The following is an 18,364-nucleotide window of genomic DNA, read 5'->3' as shown; positions in this document are numbered from 1 at the left end:
AGCAACACTGTTGGGTCATGGCTTATACTGAGCTCAGCCCCAGCTATTACAAACCTAAGTATTAAAAAAAGTATTAATACATGTCTCAAGATAGCAACACCATAAAAGCATAGCTAAAATTGCACTGCAAGGGCACAAAATGTAGATGTGTACTTGAGAAACAGATTCAGCAATTCTGACACATAGAACATGAAGGTACAGTCCCTTGGAGATGCTGAGCACTTCACTGGTTCTAGCCATAATCCTAAGTCTTGAGTTGGGGGTTTGGGGTTTTTTCATTGGGGTTTTCAAGTGGGCTCTTTCCATCATCAGTGTGAAGCCATGAGCTGGACTGTTTGACTGGTAGCACAGCCTTGATTTGTGTTTAAATTGCCAGACTATTGTCAGGAGAAAGATTAAGGTGTTGTGGCGATAGACACTCTTATTGGAAATTATTGCAGATAAGGGGAACATATATCATAGCAGTAAAATAATGAAATCACAGTTTGGCCGGCAGTGCCATCAGATTTCTCGTGGTCAGCTACAGCAGGGGGGCACAGCTCCTGTCTTTGGGGACCAGACAATTTAAGATTTTCTTCCCACCTGAGCCCTTAATGACCTATTAAGGAACTCATTATTTGCTTATTAAGTTGAAGCAATTCTTGAGAAGCTATAGATTTGGAGGCTTTAAAGGCTGCTGAACAGGGGCCCTTCAGCAGGGGAGCTGGGTTCCATTTATGAAATTACCCTGCTGAGTGTCAGTCATACACGAAACACAATTCACGACAGTTTCATGAAAGTGTTAAACATGGAAGTGTAAAACACACAAGTTGAAAAGACACTAGTGAGATAATTTCACGTAGCTCTTTGTGTCAAAGCATTAAGCATAATATAATTATTTTGTATTGGGGGGAAAAAAGTAAAAATGGAATATTAAGTTTAACATATACCATAATGGCATGTCTAAGATACTCCACTAGGGGGTAGTTTATTTTCTGAAACAAATGCAACCGAGGGTAAGAACGCAGTTCTTTGTGTTGGACTCACTTCAGCACAGTGTAGAGCTAGCTTGTTTAAAATGGGGATGATGTCTATGCCAGCAAAGCTCGTCGATTTTGATGAAGATGAGAGTGACTCATAGTACCAGACACAATTTTCCATTATACGTGCTCGGCACAGACAGACAGCACATGCCTGTTCTTTCCTCCGGGAACCCCTTACGCAGTTTGGAAATAATTGCATGATACCATTCTGGGATCTTTCTTCGACAATGTCATGGTTCTTGTGAAGTCAGACAAACACTCTTAAAAAAAATAAGCTCTCAAATTGCTGAATACTTTTTTTCTTTATCAGTTATATATTCTGTTAATCTCACTTACTGGTCATGGGGTCAGAGGTATGTAGGGATGCCTTGCTAAACTTCAAATAAATCAGTGCACAGACCAAAAACATTATGCAGAGACATTGCATTTTATTTATTTTTTCCTTGAATGGTTGGCAAGTGCCTCCGAACCCATAGACACTGCCAGGGCTCAGTGGGTCTTTCAGCCTGTTGCCACAGGTTGTTTCGCTACATTACACATTCCTGGTTTTTTCCCTTGGCTCTTTTTGGCCCTTGGGGTCTAGGAGGGGAGTGGCTGGTGTAGGTGTGAAAGTGTCCTGCTGTACTGTAAGGCATGTCGAGGAGTGGGCATTGAGCCAGATTACATTTCAGACTATGCCTAGGTAAGTAATCCCTGACAGCTACTTTCCTAGTCTGGATCAAGCGGAGCATTCTTCTCTGAAGTTTACACAAGTTATTTCACCTAACATCACCTTGACACGCCCTGGGCACACCAGCCTTTGCTGGAGGCACACATGTGCCTCAGATTCAAGCACATGATTCTGTGCACAGTCTGTGCATAGACTGTCAATTCCTTTGAGACTTTTGAACACATGAATCGTTTCACCTCCCAGACAATTTCTTTTCAAGCCTAAAAAGATTCAATTCTTTTAGACCAGGCATGTATATGGTCACTCTTCCCTAGACTGATGCCAGAGCAGTCATATATTTTTATGGTAATCAAAGTAGTACACAATCCTCTGAATTCCAAATTATTACATTAATTGTAATTAATATAAAATTCTAAAGTTCTACTAGTGTGTTGCCCAACAAAATGATTTTTTTCTGTTTTTTTACTAGTCAGTCTTCAATGTTACGGGTATAGTGGCTCTGTGGCTAAGGATCTGTGCCTGTGGCTGGAAGGTTGCTGGTTTGTATCCCATGGCCGGCAGAGGAATCCTACCCCTGAGCAAGGCCCTTAACCCCAACTGCTCCAGGGGCGCCGTATAAATGGCTGACCCTGCACTCTGACCCCAAGCTTCTCTCCCTGTCTGTGTGTCTCATGGAGAGCAAGCTGGGGTATGTGAAAAGACAAATTCCTAATACAAGAAACTGTATATGGCCAATAAAGTGATCTTATCTTATCTTACTCTGAAATGTAACATTGTCAGAAACATGAAAATGACGGGTCATCATGGGCTTCTGAGTCCTTTCCAGCTGAAATGCTGTTTGTTTGTAGTACAATGTTATGCTTTACCAGTGAGCTAAAAGGCTGCATGCTGTTCCTATCTTTCCTGGCAAGCATCTTTGGCATGTCTTTGCAAAGAATCCGAAATTTGCTAGGAAGGTTAGAAGAATAGAGCAATAGGGAAGACTGAAGGACGTTTCTAAGAACGCACTATCTTTCATAAAATAATGGAGATCAGACTGAAAATAAGAACAATTTTCATTCAGTTATCCAGGACACTTTTTCTGGCCAGGGACCACAGATAAAAAAATCTGAAAGTCTGTTGGTTTGTGAATTCTGTCCATCTCAGCCTATTTTACTATGCAGATTATTTCCTTTTCCCAAAATAAGAATAATGAATGCTTTTGGTTTACAAAGAAACTGTGGTGTAGTAACGTTTTTCCCCACCAAAACCCTCTATTTATATTAATGGAATGGAAAATATTTATTTTGGGTAAAAAGCTGATACATTTACTGCAGTGCCTGAGCCATAAAAGGTCTATCATCATTATTTAGCTTTCATGGAAATCCTGTTTCAAGTTATCTGTAGAAATTCTTTTATAGGAAATGATGTCTGGAATTGCTGCCAAATAGCTTATCTTGCCTTTGGGTAATGTATATTTAATTAATACTTAGCAAAGTGTCCTGAAACTGTTCCTGGGGTGCTCTTTTTGTAATTTGAAAACATCCATTTTCAAATACCGCATAGATAAAAAGAATGTAATACTTTTAATACTGTAATTGTGTATTTTGACTTCCCACTCTCAAAACAGCATTTAAGACAGAAAAAATGTTGATTTGAAGTGTTCTTTTTATTTTGGTTCCAATTTGCAGTATTACATTCTTAAATAAGCCTTTATTTAAAGTGAAAAATACGGAAAGATTTATGATTGCCAGTTCAGATCAAAGGGTGCATGACTATAGATATACTTTGGAATATACAGGTATAACATTTCAAATCCAATCACTTTAGTATTACAAGGGAAATACTACAGTCATTATATAGTACTGTAAAGTACTGGTCTTTTAAGTAATGCATAATAGAATTGAATATGTTGAATATTCCAGATTTCCAGATTGTACAAGATATTCCATATTTTTTTCTGTCCAAGAGAAATATTCTTTTGCTTGCTAATGATTATTCTTGATTATTAGGTTTCAGACATGACCGCAAAGTAACTGAAATCCTACCATACTCAGTCTTTCCTATGTGTAAGGACATGCTGTTTTTCCACTTGAGCCAAAAAAAAGCAATGTATCACAAACTTAACTGCTAATACACTGAACTGACTCTGCAGCAGAGAGAAAAGAGTTATTTATCTTCTCTTACAAAGTGTCTGAATTTTGGTGTCAGGCTTTTTGTCATTTATAGCAGCAGTTTCTTTTGTTTTGGCCTCATTTACAAATTATTATAACACAATTATTCAAATTATATTAAGTTAACAGTTCTATTAAATGTCAAAGACTAGAAGTGGACAATGGCAGTTACAACACGCCAGGAATACATGAACCTTTCTGCTGCAGCTGTTCTGTGCATCACTTCTCTGTAGACTAACACTCTAGCTCTACGACAGCTCCGTGAAGTTGCCCCCCCCTACAGACAGCACAAACGATTAAACCCACCTCATTCGTTTGTGCCGCTATTTTCGTTTCCGAGATATAGCGCCCTGTTTTTTCTGGGTCGTGACACTGTCGTAGGGAAAGCAAACCGCTTTCATTCGTTAGTGCTAGGTTTGTGTCGGTTTGTGTCGCTGTAAGTAGCGTTTGTGCTGCTTTCGTTTCCGAGATATAGCGCCTTGTTTTTTTTTTCGGGTAATCACTTGACTATTTACAAGGCTGTTTACAGGTACCAACAAACTCGGTACTTGAACTCCTGATTGTGATGAAAACAATGGGGGCACTTTGTTTTCCGAGTCTGTCTGGTCGGGTGGGCTGGATGTTTCAATATATTTCAAAATAGCGCGTTCTTTTCCTGGCTGTGACTCTGTGACGTACAAAACAGCAAAGTCACGACTACCAGATCTTTCAGTTGTGACTTTTGATCAGTTGACCCCAGACTTTGCAGCCTTTACACGAATAAACAGTCTTACATTTAGAGAGGAGTTACTGTTACTTCATTGGGTTAGGTGTTTTCTTTTAATTTTCAACCCTGTTCTAGAAAATGTATTGCTTGTGTACTCCTTTCATTGGTGAAGAAACACCAGTTTCTAAATTACCGCTGGTACAACACGAGAGCCCACATTCATATTTTAATTTCCAGATCGATATAATTTAACAATAAAAAACAAAATTGAAAGCACGATCATAATAGTATAATGATCATACACTTTGCATTTCTATTCATTTTTGAAGTACAAAGCAGAAGGTTTTTCCCCTACCTCAAATATACGATTAAAATTGTTCAAATACCATGTATTCATTACAGAAAGCAGTGGAGACAGTTATATTGCAAATAAAAAATGTATTTATTTCGAAGAGTACGGGATCATTGTGAATCAATACAAAAACAAGCCGATGTAATAATTTTGCAAATAAGTAAAGCATTTTAAAAATAGATTCTCATTGACAGTAAACAAGCCGATCCACCTGGCGCTGCTAGCTTGAACAGCTCTCAGACCCGTGTTGGCTAAACCCCCGAACAGGTCGGGCCGCGATTGGGTGAGGAGTGAGAATCGACACTCTGATTGGGTACAGCGCCACAGCGGAAGTTCCGAGAACATGTAGATACACAGGTGATGGATGTTCTTCTTGGTCCAAATACTGTGGCGGCGGTTAACGTGTGCTGTACGAGCACGCTGGATATACAGTAACACATCCATTGGTTTCCAATTACTAATCAATCTAAGAGAAGTCGCACTAAGGTCAAAACTGAATAACAGACAACGAATGTCATGGCATCCACAGCGCGTTCAGGACTCCGACAGCATGTCACGATAGGAGTGCGCGCATCACGATCACATCGCGATACCCACTGCGACTTGCTCATCACTGTCCATATATCGCAATATGACATACCCCGACAAAACGCCCCCATGTTGCGACACGGAGTCCACATATCGCGATATGACAGACGCCCCCGCGCCAATGTCGCGACATGAAGCCCGTATATCGCGATATGAAATACCCCGACCAAAATGCCCCGCCCCCATGTCGCGACATGAAACCCGTATATCGCGATATGAAATACCCCGACCAAAATGCCCCGCCCCCATATCGCGACATGAAATACCCTGACCAAAATGCCCCGCCCCCATGTCGCGACATGAAACCCGTATATCGCGATATGAAATACCCCGACAAAATGCCCCGCCCAAATGTCGCGACATGGAGGCCATATGTTGTGACACGTCCTATCCGGGTATATCATATCCTGATATGAGACCTTTGTTGCGACAGCGGTGCCTGGGTGGCATGGAAGCAAGGCGCCAGTCGCGATAATACTGCCCCATATACATGCGTTATACATTAGGTGCCTATCATGACATGCTGCGGAGGTCTTGTCGCGATGGTATCTTACAGTTACTCGTTTGACAACAGCGTGTCACGGTAGGGAAAGTAAAGGAAAATGTGCCTTAGAAAATAAAAAAAAACATAGATCTTACAATCACGGTGATTTTACATACATTTCAACCACAGGTTTATGTCAAAGATGGTTAACTTGATGGCATGCGTCATGTCTTAGTATTATTCACATCTAAGGAGGCTCATATGTTTATGGATATTGATTGTCTTTGCAATGTTAAGGGTACGAGCTAAACTTTAACAGAGCGCTTGAACTCGGCAGACGGGGGTCACTGGCGGTCAAAGTCGCCGTTCATGGTCACGTGATCACCGTAAAAGCAAGGCGCTATACCTCGGGAACGAAAGCAGCAAACGCAGCACTAACGAATGAGACCGCTATGGTTTCCCTACGACATTGTAGGGGGATGAGTGACGTCACGACCCCCGAAAAACCCAGGCGCTATATCTCGAAAACGAAAGCCGCACAAACGCTACTTTCAACGGCACAAACGTAGCACTAACGAATGAGGTGGGTTTCATTGTTTGTGCTGTCTGCAGGGGGGGCAACTTCACGGAGCTTTAACCTTGCCTTTAAATATTCAGCGGACTTGAGCATAACATACCAGAAGAACGTGCAGGCATGTATGAGTTTCAGAGGTTGGAGTAAATGCATCGCCCCAAGGGTAATATCGAGTGAGGCGCCATGAGAATAAAAACTGCGAAGGTATTAAAATATTAAGTTCTGAAGATCTTGTTTGATCTTTCATGATGCTTATAAACTTGTATGAAACCCACGAAATTAGTATTCTATTTTCGATGCAAAAAGACACCTATTTTGGAAATTCGTGACTTCCCACAAGACTTTACACTGAATTGTTATAGTCGCATTACAGTTCTAACCAATTAATCGTACCTTTAATTTCAAGAACGATCTGCTAATAAAAGTGTCAGATACATATTTTGGATGTATTTTAGCTCTGTAAACGTCGTTCACTTAGAAATACTGCAGGGCATTTAGAGGCGATCTGAATCGTTATCTGAAAAATGCACACTCGCATCTATCCGTCAATATTATCTTAATGTTATTCATGCCTTCCACAACGTGTAATTTGCTTACAGGAGAAATTTTAGAACCTCTTCGTGCTTAACTCCTACAGGTCGAGCATATATCGAGCTGCTACAAGCAAACGCGTGCACTGGGAAGTTACATGTTGAAACTGGGAAGCAGCTGGGAAGTTACTTTCAACGGCACAAACCGGCACAAACGTAGCACTACGGAATGAGGTGGGTTTAATCGTTTGTGCTGTCTGTAGGGGGGGCAACTTCACAGAGCTCTCAACGCCAACATCAATAACAGAAAATATTGCCGAAATATGGTTTGCTGTAGTCGTTATTTTGCATTGCTTTTGCCTTGTGGTTTTCCATCCCACTTCAAGTCGCATATGAAATTTCTGACCCAGGAGCGTGACTGAAGTTGCGTGTTAGCCTGAAGGGAAAGATCACTGCTTGACTGCCTTTTCATTAGCTGTCAGGGAGATGGAGAGTGATACGGCCTGTGAGGCAGAACTTTGATCCCTCTCATTGTCACCGTTAGGCTACATTCTAAGCTATGCTCAGCAACACAGAAGGTACATTGAAAAGACAAATTCCACACATCAAGCATTTAGTGAATGTTATACAGTAATAATATAGTAATTTAGACACTGACTCAAGAAATTCCAGAATAAAACATACTGTACCTGGTTGGCTGTGTCCGTTTACATTGTGGTGCTACTTTTACAGAGGACAGAGTTTGAATCCTATCCATGCCATTACTTACGACGTAGGATTACGGCATAAGCTACTCAGCCATGTTGTTGAAACCCACACTATGACTTATTTCAAGAAACAGCAGGTGAGATCCAGATGGATCAATTAGCCACTATAACCTATAACATTCCTTGAATGGATAGAACTTCTTCTTGGTTGGAACCTTACTTAAATCTGCAGTGCTCTTCCCCACTGACCTGTACAAACTGAACTGGAATTATCACGTCACTTAGTAGTTCTGCACGCATGTAGCTTTGTATTGTACATGTACATAGCTTCTCCTAAACTTGTGACTAAGACAGGAAGCTTGTGTTTCCTATGGCTTCAACCTGATTCACTTCCACCTTTAAAATGAACAAAGATTTGGACATCTGAGGATTCACAACACAGCGTCTAATTTAATTCATGTTGAGCATTAGTGGAATTAGAAAAAACAAGTGAGGACTGGAAGTGTTGAAGAGCAGCAGTGTTCTTTACTTTTTGTTCATTTAGGACTAAGACCACTTCATGTGGTAAAATTAAATGCCTAATTTGTCAAAAGGTGTCATTTTACGAAGATAAGCTTTCCAAACACCTGGCCGGACCACAAACACAGGTGCAGTTATTTCTTAATTGTATTAAATGAATGCTTTGTACAATTGATAAATTTTGTGCTTGGTCTCATGTAAGCTTCAAAGATCTGGAAACCTCCTTTTTCTTAAAAGGCAGAATTGAGTGAGTGATTAGGGTCTGTAGGCCTCGCTCTGGATAGCAACAATATCTTGTGGTCCTGGGTTGTGACAATGTCTTAACTATGCTAATTATATTATTTTACAGTATAAGTCAACCTGAATACCAGGTCTTGACTGTGTGTGTCACTGCCACTCACAGATCATTTCCATGTGTAGTTAAACCCTGCAGGAGAGTGGGTTTCCGAGCTTGGGGTTCCTGACCTCTCATTACTAGGGACATGCTGGCTTGTTGCTTCCCCTTACCTGCGAGTACTTCCTCAGCAGACTTCTTGGTTTTTGCCTTGGCCTTCTCTGCCTTTTTCTTTGGCACTGGATCTACGCCAGGGCTCTCCGTTAAGACCCTGCCTTCCGGCTCGTCCCCCCGGTCCTGCTTCCTCTTGGAGACGGCCCTCCTGTCTCGCAGGCTGCCTGTCTGGAGCTCGGTGGCATCGTGGTCCAAGGTAACAGACTGCAAATCAGTGGTGCTGCACCACACCATGAGATAACACAGGCCGAGCAGAGCACAAGAAAAGATGATAATCCTCCCCTCCATCTTCAGTCCAGATGACACGCTTCACTTGATGCGGTTAAGTGATGTTTAAAGTCCGCAGATTGGGCTGCTCAGCTACTGATTGACTTGAAATCTAGGAGAGGCTTGGCCACATGCAATTGTCTTTCAGTGTCAATCTGCTTCCCTGAACAGATTTCCGGGCAGAAACTTCAGAGACAGAGTGCAGTGACGGCAAGCTTAAACATGTGTGCAGCTTAAAAAATTGATATTCTCTCGGAATTATGCAAAATTGATATAGATAGCTTTTTAGAAATCCTCAGAGTTTTTGTTCTGTGGACTAGAGAGCAACCGGGCTCATGGAAAGGGGGCAGCAAGAAATCTCTCTATGTTTCTAAAAATTGATAGCAAATTGTTCACAGTTGATGTCCAGGAAATCCTGTGCATTTACCATCTCCACTGCAAGAGGATCACTTTCAAAACTTAGAACTGCCTGGCTTAAGTTGTCACTGTGAAAGAAGGGAAAGCTTAAAAAAAAGCACTTAAATAAAGTGACTGCAGTGCATTCTTTCAGAGATCACAAGGAAGCTGACAGGAGCCTCAGGTACCAATTCCCAGTGTTTTCTGAGTTGAAACAGAACAACTGAATGACCTGCCTCCACCTCCTTTGCAGATAAAGCGTTCAATCTTCAGGTCCCCTCAAGACACTCTAGGAAGGAATCGCTCATTAATCTCCAGCTCTGCAGTCTTTCACACAGGGTAGGACAGTGAAGCAGACGGGCCTCCTAAGACGTCAGATTCCAGAGTGTGAGCAGAGGAGAATGAGCAAGAGAAGGAGGAATGGCTCAGTGCCCCAGCTGCTGAAATCCCTGCTTCCACAGAATGAAAACCATCCAGAATCCTAAAAGTAAACAACAATCCTCTTTGACAATGAAGTACAGTCGAAACCCGATTTCTTTCCCTCTTTTTTTATCCCAGTTGCTTTTCGTTTGTGCAAAAGGTCTGGAAGATGTAGCTCAGTTGAGTTTTCTTGCTTTAAAAGCGGAAAACTTCTGTAGGGTCCTACAGAGCACGTTACTCCTAGAAAATGGAAAATAAAGAACCTCACCAACAAGGGATGGGACCCTTTTGTGTTTTCTGCTTACCTCTCTGGCTGGCTTGCCTCTCTTTCTGTGAGCCTGAAGAGCTCTGCACAAATCCCGGCAGCTGCAGATGTCTTATAAAACTTTGAAGAAACTCCAAGCCCAGCCCCTAACTCTTCTATTTGAGCAGGGAACAAGGGGAATGGGATGGGGGGAAAAAAAGGAAGTGTTGCAAAAAAAAAAATCAGGGTCATTTTTTGGAGGGAGGGGAGGAAACAGGAGGAGTGAGTGCCTTGGTGAGAAGGGTGGGCGGGCTGGATGGGAGGGGCTGACCCACGCTGGAAAGGGGTGTGCTGTTTGGAATCTCTTCTTCCCCTGCAACCAGCGGAACCTACTTCACTCAGAACAGATAAAGAACTATGCCCACATGACTCAGTAATGGAAATTAAAAGAAGCAGTTGTTTTTTAATCAAATTAGAGCCAGATGAGGATTCGTTAACGATAGCACAATGAGACAGGCAAGCAGGAATTTTCCAGAGAAGGCAACATGAGTTTCCCTTTTCTTTACCAAAAGACAGTCTTTGTATCGCCTGGTCAATGCAAACTGCTAGGGACAGATCCTTAGATGCAAGTTGCAGGCTTGTCATGTTTCAGTTAGTGGTGCACAAACATTGGCACACCCACTGCAGAATGAAGAAATAAAAATGCAGGCATGTCGTATTATGTGCCTGTGATTTTGTGGAGTTTAGAGCAACACTGTACCTTTAAAAACTATAGCATCAGAGAGTCTCCCAAGACTTATTTTTGTGAAAGCAGAAGCAGGGTGATTACCATCACAAACTAGGAAGAACAAAACAAATATGAGCAAACTACTAAACTGCTGATTAAAGTGAAAATTAATAAACATAATACATAACATGTTATGCATTCAGCCCTAACTGAGATTCTTCCAGACTGTGAACAGCATAAATCCCATTGCACTTCTGCAAACCTTGATGTAACAGATGATAAAACAGTTATAAAATCTTCCTTAATTTAGATAGATTTATATGTCTGTGGTCCACATCTCATGTGAACTGTTAGTGTAAAATGTTCTAATTCACAGTAAACTGCAGTTCACTGTTTGGGTCACTCTGAGATCTGCTGCTGTGTTGTGCTTAAAATCCCATTTGATAACAAAGATCCTGCTCTACATTACTTTTGTAAGGAGCTCCACAGAATTGCTATACTAAGTGTGTGTTTTTATATTAGAAACACGGCTGGCAGGACGTCCTGTGGGTTAGTGCAGTGTGCAACAATTCTTGGTAAATGAATGAATTGGCAAAAAAGTTTGAAATGGTTAGTAAAATAAAACAGTTGTGAGTCAAAATCTATTGTGGCCTGGACTGTCTGTGCGTGACAGTTAGGCAGTGCTGTTTCATTCTGAAGAACAAGGTCTAACAAGGCTTGCTTTGAACAGCTTAACTATAATAATGAGAGATGGCCGGAGCACCTTTGACCTGCCCTTGAAATACTTGAATTGATGAATTGTAATGCTTTCTGTTACCGTCTCTCATTTCCAAAGGCTTGTAAATTTATATATGAAACTATTGTATACAAGTCCTATTCAGGGAATGTGTCTGATTAAAGATACAGTATTAGAACCTAAAAACCAGGCTGAGCTCATATCTAATATTATAATTTTTTTTCATACATTTGTACATAGATTTTTTTAACTTTATCCAATACATGGTCGCGCAGAAGCCAGAGTCTATACTGGGAAGCAACAGCGGCAGGGCAGGATACACCCTGGAGAGGATGCCAGTCCATCGCAGGGCACACACAGACAAAAACACAGACACATGCACACCAGGGCCATTTGTCCCAGAAGCCCATTAATCTACCAGTATGTCTTTGGACTGTGGGAAGAAATCCAGGGAGAACATATAAACTCCACACAGATAGCACTCCAGAATAGAACCCAGGGACCCAGCAGCAATGCTAATCTAAATAATGCTAATCTCTTTTCCCTATGATCAGAGTGTATCCTGCCTTGTGCCTGTTGCTTGCAGGGATAAGCTCCAGCTCTTCCATGACCCTTTAATGGATATGGTGCTTGGGAAATGAATGAATCTAAGTTGTGATATGTATGCACTGCTTAAAGTAAAATCAAATCATGCATGCCATTGCAAATGAGCATGACACCCCTGCTCTAGAGCCTTTGACTGCTTCACTGCTGCCTATATAGCAATCTTTGAGCTCTTCTGATGTACCTACCTGGCGCCACTGACACAACTGCATAAACAGATGTTAGTGGGGGACGATAAAAAGCAAAAGGCGGTTGGTGTGTAAAATACTATTCCATACATACATACCTCCATATGTCCCACTGAAATTTACTGGGGGTGGGGTTAATGGGGAGCTAGGAAAGGATAGCCTGCAATCCACTGATCTCATAACAAAAGTCTTTCAGTCTCTCAATTCTCCATAAGCATGATTTGTGCTCCATTGCAAACTAAATTGGTGTTTTTGTCTGTTTTTCTCACTACTCCCTAGAAAATCCCTTCATATGTGATTAATCTACTTAGATCACTGAGGAAATTGTGGGACTGGCCAGTTAAAACAAAATATATCTCAAACAAACAGCCCCCTCCTTCACTCTGAAACCTCTGACAAAACATAGACCCTTTATCACAAAGACTGAATTAGAGACCTGAGAGATTAGCATTCATGCTAACAGGCAATGTCGCCTAAATGAATGATGTCTCACCATACTGCATAGTTTAAGCACCAAGCTGAAAGTGGGGTTTTGCTTCTGGTCTTGTTAAAAGGGAATATGTTCCACAGCAAGTCAGGAACTCCATTCTGACACAGATTAATTTTATCCTGCCCTATCCCAATTCAGAGCAGTCCTCTTTGGCGGGTAGATTGTATATTCCAACACATACTTGCGCTGAAATGTTTTCTTATGTAAGAAGTATAAGAAGACCTTGAAGATTTTTTATTAATCATCTGAATTATTTGATAGCAAGAATTGTTTTAGATGTTCAGAAGAATATGAAAAAAAGTTACAAACGGCGGACGTGCTCACTTGGTTTTTAGTAGCACGCAGAGGGAAGAAGCTCACCCTGCCGTTAAGTGAACAGTCCATGGCTGTCAGCCTCAGAAACACAACTTGGTAGTTCCTGACCCATATGAGCTTCAGCACGGAGATGGCTTTGTTGTAAAGGGCTGCTTATTGTATATTGAAATTATTTTATGCAGAGGACACATTTGGGGAATCAAAATGGATATAATTACTGTTTCATTCAGATGCATAGTTTTCACTATTCTGCACAGTTCTGACCAGCACAATTCTGTGGTTCAGTTAGAAAACAGGGGAGAAAAGAGGACAACTGCTAGATTGCGGCCTTGTGTATCTTTTCATTTTTTGCCTGTTTCACATTGCATCTCCAGTGAAGTACACCAAAGTGCCATTTAAGTTCTTTATTTAGAGTGAGGCCATAAACTTGAGCAGTATTGTGTCTAGCTTGCTGAGACTTTGAAATACTCCTTAGATGTATTGCGCAGTATGCATTTGGAAGTTGGAGGTTTCGAACGTCTGTAATTGTGCAGTCAACACCACCAGGGAACATTAGCTTTTATGCTGTCAGGAATGAGAATGGGAACTGAGGGTCTGAAGTGTAGTACAGTAACTTCTTTGTAAGTTTAAAAGTATGGGGTTAGTTTGGCTATTGTTATTCAAGGAAATCAACCCTATGAATATATGGTACGTGGTTCTTAAATAGCTGCCAAGCAGAATTTGAAAGTAATTATCCCCCCTTATATGTGAACAGGCTCTCCTTTATACTGTATAAGGTTGGCTTCCTTCACTTGCATTTCTGCTGTTGGAATCCTCATAGGAAATAACGCTATAGCAGAAACCAAACCAGATGTCAAAAGATGGATTTTCGTGGAAACAGGAAGGCACAGCAGTCTGATCCATTTATAGTTTTACAACAGCCAGGTGCTCGTCTATAATCCTGCACCAAATAGTGGATATTTAACATTTTGTTATGGTATTTGGAGAATGTTTTCATGGACTGTGGCAGAGTTGCTGATACAATCATATTAAATGTGTCATTTTTCTCTTTAATCGGTTCATTTTGCATAGGAGTCTGCATCTTTGAAAATCTGCAATGGATCCCACCACTGCACAATCATGGGATTATTGGTTTCCTAATTCTAGATTTCCCCAAATTCCACAACTGGATTAAAGGATGAGACCCTAATATTAGCAGTAATGAGCACCTTCAAATGCATACCTTGACAGGTGAAAATTCTGTCTCTGGCTGCAGTCATTACTTTAAGGGTCAGCACTCCTGTGCAAATGTTTTGCTCAGGCTGTACGAAACAAGAGCACACAGCACTCTTTAAAATTTGTTTTGAAAAGCAATCAAAGTGTCACATTCTTCTCCCTCTGCAATTAAACAGGGTGTGCTGCTAGCACTTAGGAAGCAGGTGATGGCCTTTCTAATTTGAAGTGCTCTCGACAGCTTGAGATATTAAACGCTCTTTTCTTTCTGCAGAACAGCTGCAGGCTGCACCACCACAATAAGCCTTAGCTTGTCCTTGTAGGCAAAAGCAGAACCTGGGCAGTCATCCAGATAAAACAGAATAATAACCCCGAAAAAAGTCACAAAACGTCACGTGGTGCACATGAGCTAGCCTTTGCTGTGTCTGTGGACTTTATTAATAGGGAAAGATTAATAAGAAAGATTAGAACAGATAAGCACTAATAATATGGAGATATATGGGTCAAAGTGGATTATCTTTGAAAAAAGAAATGAGTTTGTCTTCGGGTATCTATGGATGAAGGACCTTCATACCAAGTAAAACATAGTTTCTTAACAGTGCAAAAAGAAACACTACGATCATTTATTTTCCATCTAATGCTTGAGATGTTTTAATGTAAAGAGTGTTTTTCTAAATTTGACACTATTTTCATTTAGATATACTTCACCCTCTCATAACGCAATCACTCCCAAAGCAAGCAAGGCGTTCTGGATGTGTAGTCATGACTGACTTGTGAATGTGTTTTACTTCCAGGTGGACTCAGCAAGCAGAGTCTTTTCCAGATTCTGTCCCTGCTGCCTGACTCTTACCACCAGCCTGGTGCCAGGAGTGGGATATGGGATATTAGCAATTAGTTTGGATTGCATGTGAAGCTAATTACTTGCACCATTGAAGTCTCGTGACGTCACAATTCATGTTTATTGCTCGTGCCAATCCAAGTGATCCTCCTTGTGAACTGTTGTCTTCATACCTGGTCTTTGTGATACCTGCAGACGTTAAGCACACATTTTATATGTTATGGTGCCTGTGTCCCATCTTAGTCTACGTTCATTGGATCTCGTTATGTAGCATGATTTTGCTTCAGGTAGAAAACTTAGAGGCAGGTTTCAGCCATGTTGCTACATTTTTGCAGGTACCTCATCATCCCCATAAAGGCGAACAGTACCTTGCCTGCAGGACAGCCACTGCAGTTGGTCTTAGCTGGTGACAAGAGGAGCAGGGAATAAATGAGAGCCGAGATGGGGAAATATGTAGTAACAGAAGGCTCTCCAGGTACACATGGATAGATATTTCTGTTAATGATCAGATCATTTCCTCTTTTTTTTGCCTTGTGATCCTGAGAACAGTTTTTGGCTCTTTCCCAGACTGTACTCTGTCATAGCTTGCAGGCTGTGGAAAAATAGTTTTAATCTTTGTTCATGTTCTTTGACAGCCAAGGGTGCTTTGGAAGTTGGAGGGTGTTACCAAACTGTGTCGATTCATTGAGAGGGGGAGAGAGTGGGAGTAACAGTGAAAATCCTGACAGTCACCAGGCTTCAACGCTAATTACTGGTATTATTTGGCTAACACTTTTATCCAAAGCAATTTAACTTTGCACCCAGTGTACTGGGTATTTTACTGGTCTACCCTGGGCTTGCTCAAGGAGATGACAACAGTATCTCACCTGGGATTAGAGTTAGAACCTATTGTTGCTCAAAGCATTCCTGCTAATTTACTGCTTTATTTATTGTGCAGCCAGCCAGATGCCCATACAACATAAAAAACCTAAATGAAGCACAGATCTAAACGGAGGAACAAGAAGAAGAACTATGACAATACCTTCTGGATACAATAGTTTCAGTTTTGACAAAAGAGGCAACGTTCTGGTGCATTATTACGCTTCATTAGGGCGTAATAATATTATGGACAGAGACATTGATGTCGCACAACAATTGCTATCAGAGACCACTGTGGTCAAGTAATGTATTAAGTAGCCTACACACTTTCCCATGTCAACTCTAACACTGGGGCAGCTTGTACATAATGGCCACTGCGTGTCAGCCATGTAGGTCCCCTCCTGTTTGTATAAACACTTTGGGATTATGTAGCTTGACAAGCAGTGTATAAATGCAAGGAATTATTTTTATCATCCAGTGATAAGCAAGCTGATTACAATCAAAAACAACATACAGTATTCCTGTTACGTATTAGAGTCTGTTATAAGAGTGTTGTATACCTTATGGAGACATTACACAAGAGAAACAGAACAGGAACCCATTACTAGAATTTCTGATTACTTGAATTACATGTAGGAAAGATTTGAAGGAGCCCATAGTATGTTTTTGAGAACCCTACAGTATGCTGTTCTCAATTAATCCACTAACTGAAACACCCAGGGGACTGTCTTGATATATCAATCACTCAGGACAGGATTATAAGAACTAGCTGTGTGGACTCACTGCGGGGAAAGAAAACCAAGGAGACTCAGCTAGAAAGTGTCCATTTCAGGCACTAGGGGGGAATCCACTTTGGGAAACACTTTTGTGCTCATTTCTACACAGATTTATTATATGTTCCCGAAAGGAGTAAAGTGACTCCCCCATAAAAAAAGTATTTTCCATCCTGGCACGCTTTGTGTTTTAAATAAAGAAACTGATTTGGTATTTGTTAATTTAGTCTGTATATGGCAAAATGGGACCCTAGTAAACATATTTCAAATTTCTTAAACTTTCGCACACTCAGCATCAAGGGAAATCAGAAAGAGAAAGGTTTTGTAATTTCTCAAAATGGCACGACAAACATGCTTATCTAGGTTATTTTTAAAATTACTTATTCTCTTTAAACATTTTTGACTTCATTTTTCAAAACACTGAACATATCCACTGAAAAAGAGTGTGGAAAAAAAGAAACCAAAGAAAGCATTCGGTTGTAGAATATCTCTATTTAATCCCCTTAGTACTGTATATATGTATGGCAGTAAACTTAAATGCATTTTACTCTCAGCAGCAGAATGTAAGCTACAATACAATGTCATTTGCAGATGCAGAAGAGCAAGAGCAACTTTGCATGAACTCGAGAGATTCTGAGCGGATGAGAGGTAGTAAAATCATGTGGCGGTCGGCTTCTTTGTGTTTCATTTAGGGTACTGATAGTCCTGGCAGACCAAGTATGATGTGAGCCACATGTTTGCTTACAGGCGGCTGTGTTCCTGTATGCTTTTAAATATATATTTTCATCTAAATAATTCGTCCTAAACCAGTAGCAGCTGAGACAGTGTTTCTGAGGGGCAGCTGCCAGCACTTACTGGTGACATTTTGAAAAGATACTACCAGATCCTTGTTCTATGCTTACAAATCTGTGCTACGTGTTGCAGAAAAGTTGACTGAAGAGAAAAGGTTAATGAGATGGGGAGGACAGGCTCAAGATAGAATTACAGTCCCCATAAAAAGCCACCTCTTTAATCTACACGTGCAAGAGTGGCTCTGCTAAAAACATATCCAAAATAGATAGGTCAAGCTTCAGACAAGAAGACAGATCAGAAGGATTTGTCTCCTTTTGAGATTGTGATGTTTGCAAGAGTTAACTTTATCAAAGGTAATTCAGAGCTCTTGACTTGACTCAGATCCACAGAGATGCTGAAAAGCTTGTGAAGGAGCCTCTCTCTGTATTAGCCTAGTCCACATGTTCTCAGACTCAAGCCACAAACTCTCTAACCACAGCGGTCTAGCATGGTTGTCCAGGGCATGGTGAAAACATCCCCACAGCTGGACACAGCTGGCAGCTCCACAGTGTTTGTGGCTTCCTCCCAATTGGCACTTGCTGACTGAAGCTTGCAGGCTGTTTTCAAGGAGCCTGTCCAGTCAGCCTGACACATCTTGCACTGGTTCTAATTAAAACAGTTAGAAATTTGAAATGTCAGAGACAACTAGCTGC

General features: G+C 41.1%; 1 protein-coding gene across 1 annotated transcript in view; it reads right to left on the bottom strand.

Moving 5' to 3' along the window:
* aebp1a (AE binding protein 1a) overlaps nt 1-10,296 on the bottom strand; it is a 29,803-nt gene extending 19,507 nt beyond the window's left edge. Inside the window, exon 1 of the mRNA XM_088933001.1 lies at nt 8,813-10,296. Within this exon, the coding sequence (XP_088789127.1) occupies nt 8,813-9,101 (289 nt within the window). The 5' untranslated portion in view covers nt 9,102-10,296. The remainder of the gene's footprint in view (nt 1-8,812) is intronic.
* Nucleotides 10,297-18,364: the final 8,068 nt, after the last annotated feature.

The sequence above is a fragment of the Atractosteus spatula genome, chromosome 2 (assembly GCF_055471065.1).
Source record: "Atractosteus spatula isolate fAtrSpa1 chromosome 2, fAtrSpa1.hap1, whole genome shotgun sequence".
NCBI classification, from domain to species: domain Eukaryota; kingdom Metazoa; phylum Chordata; class Actinopteri; order Semionotiformes; family Lepisosteidae; genus Atractosteus; species Atractosteus spatula.
Note: the sequence above shows the minus strand (reverse complement) of the source record. Positions and strands in the feature narration are given on the sequence as shown.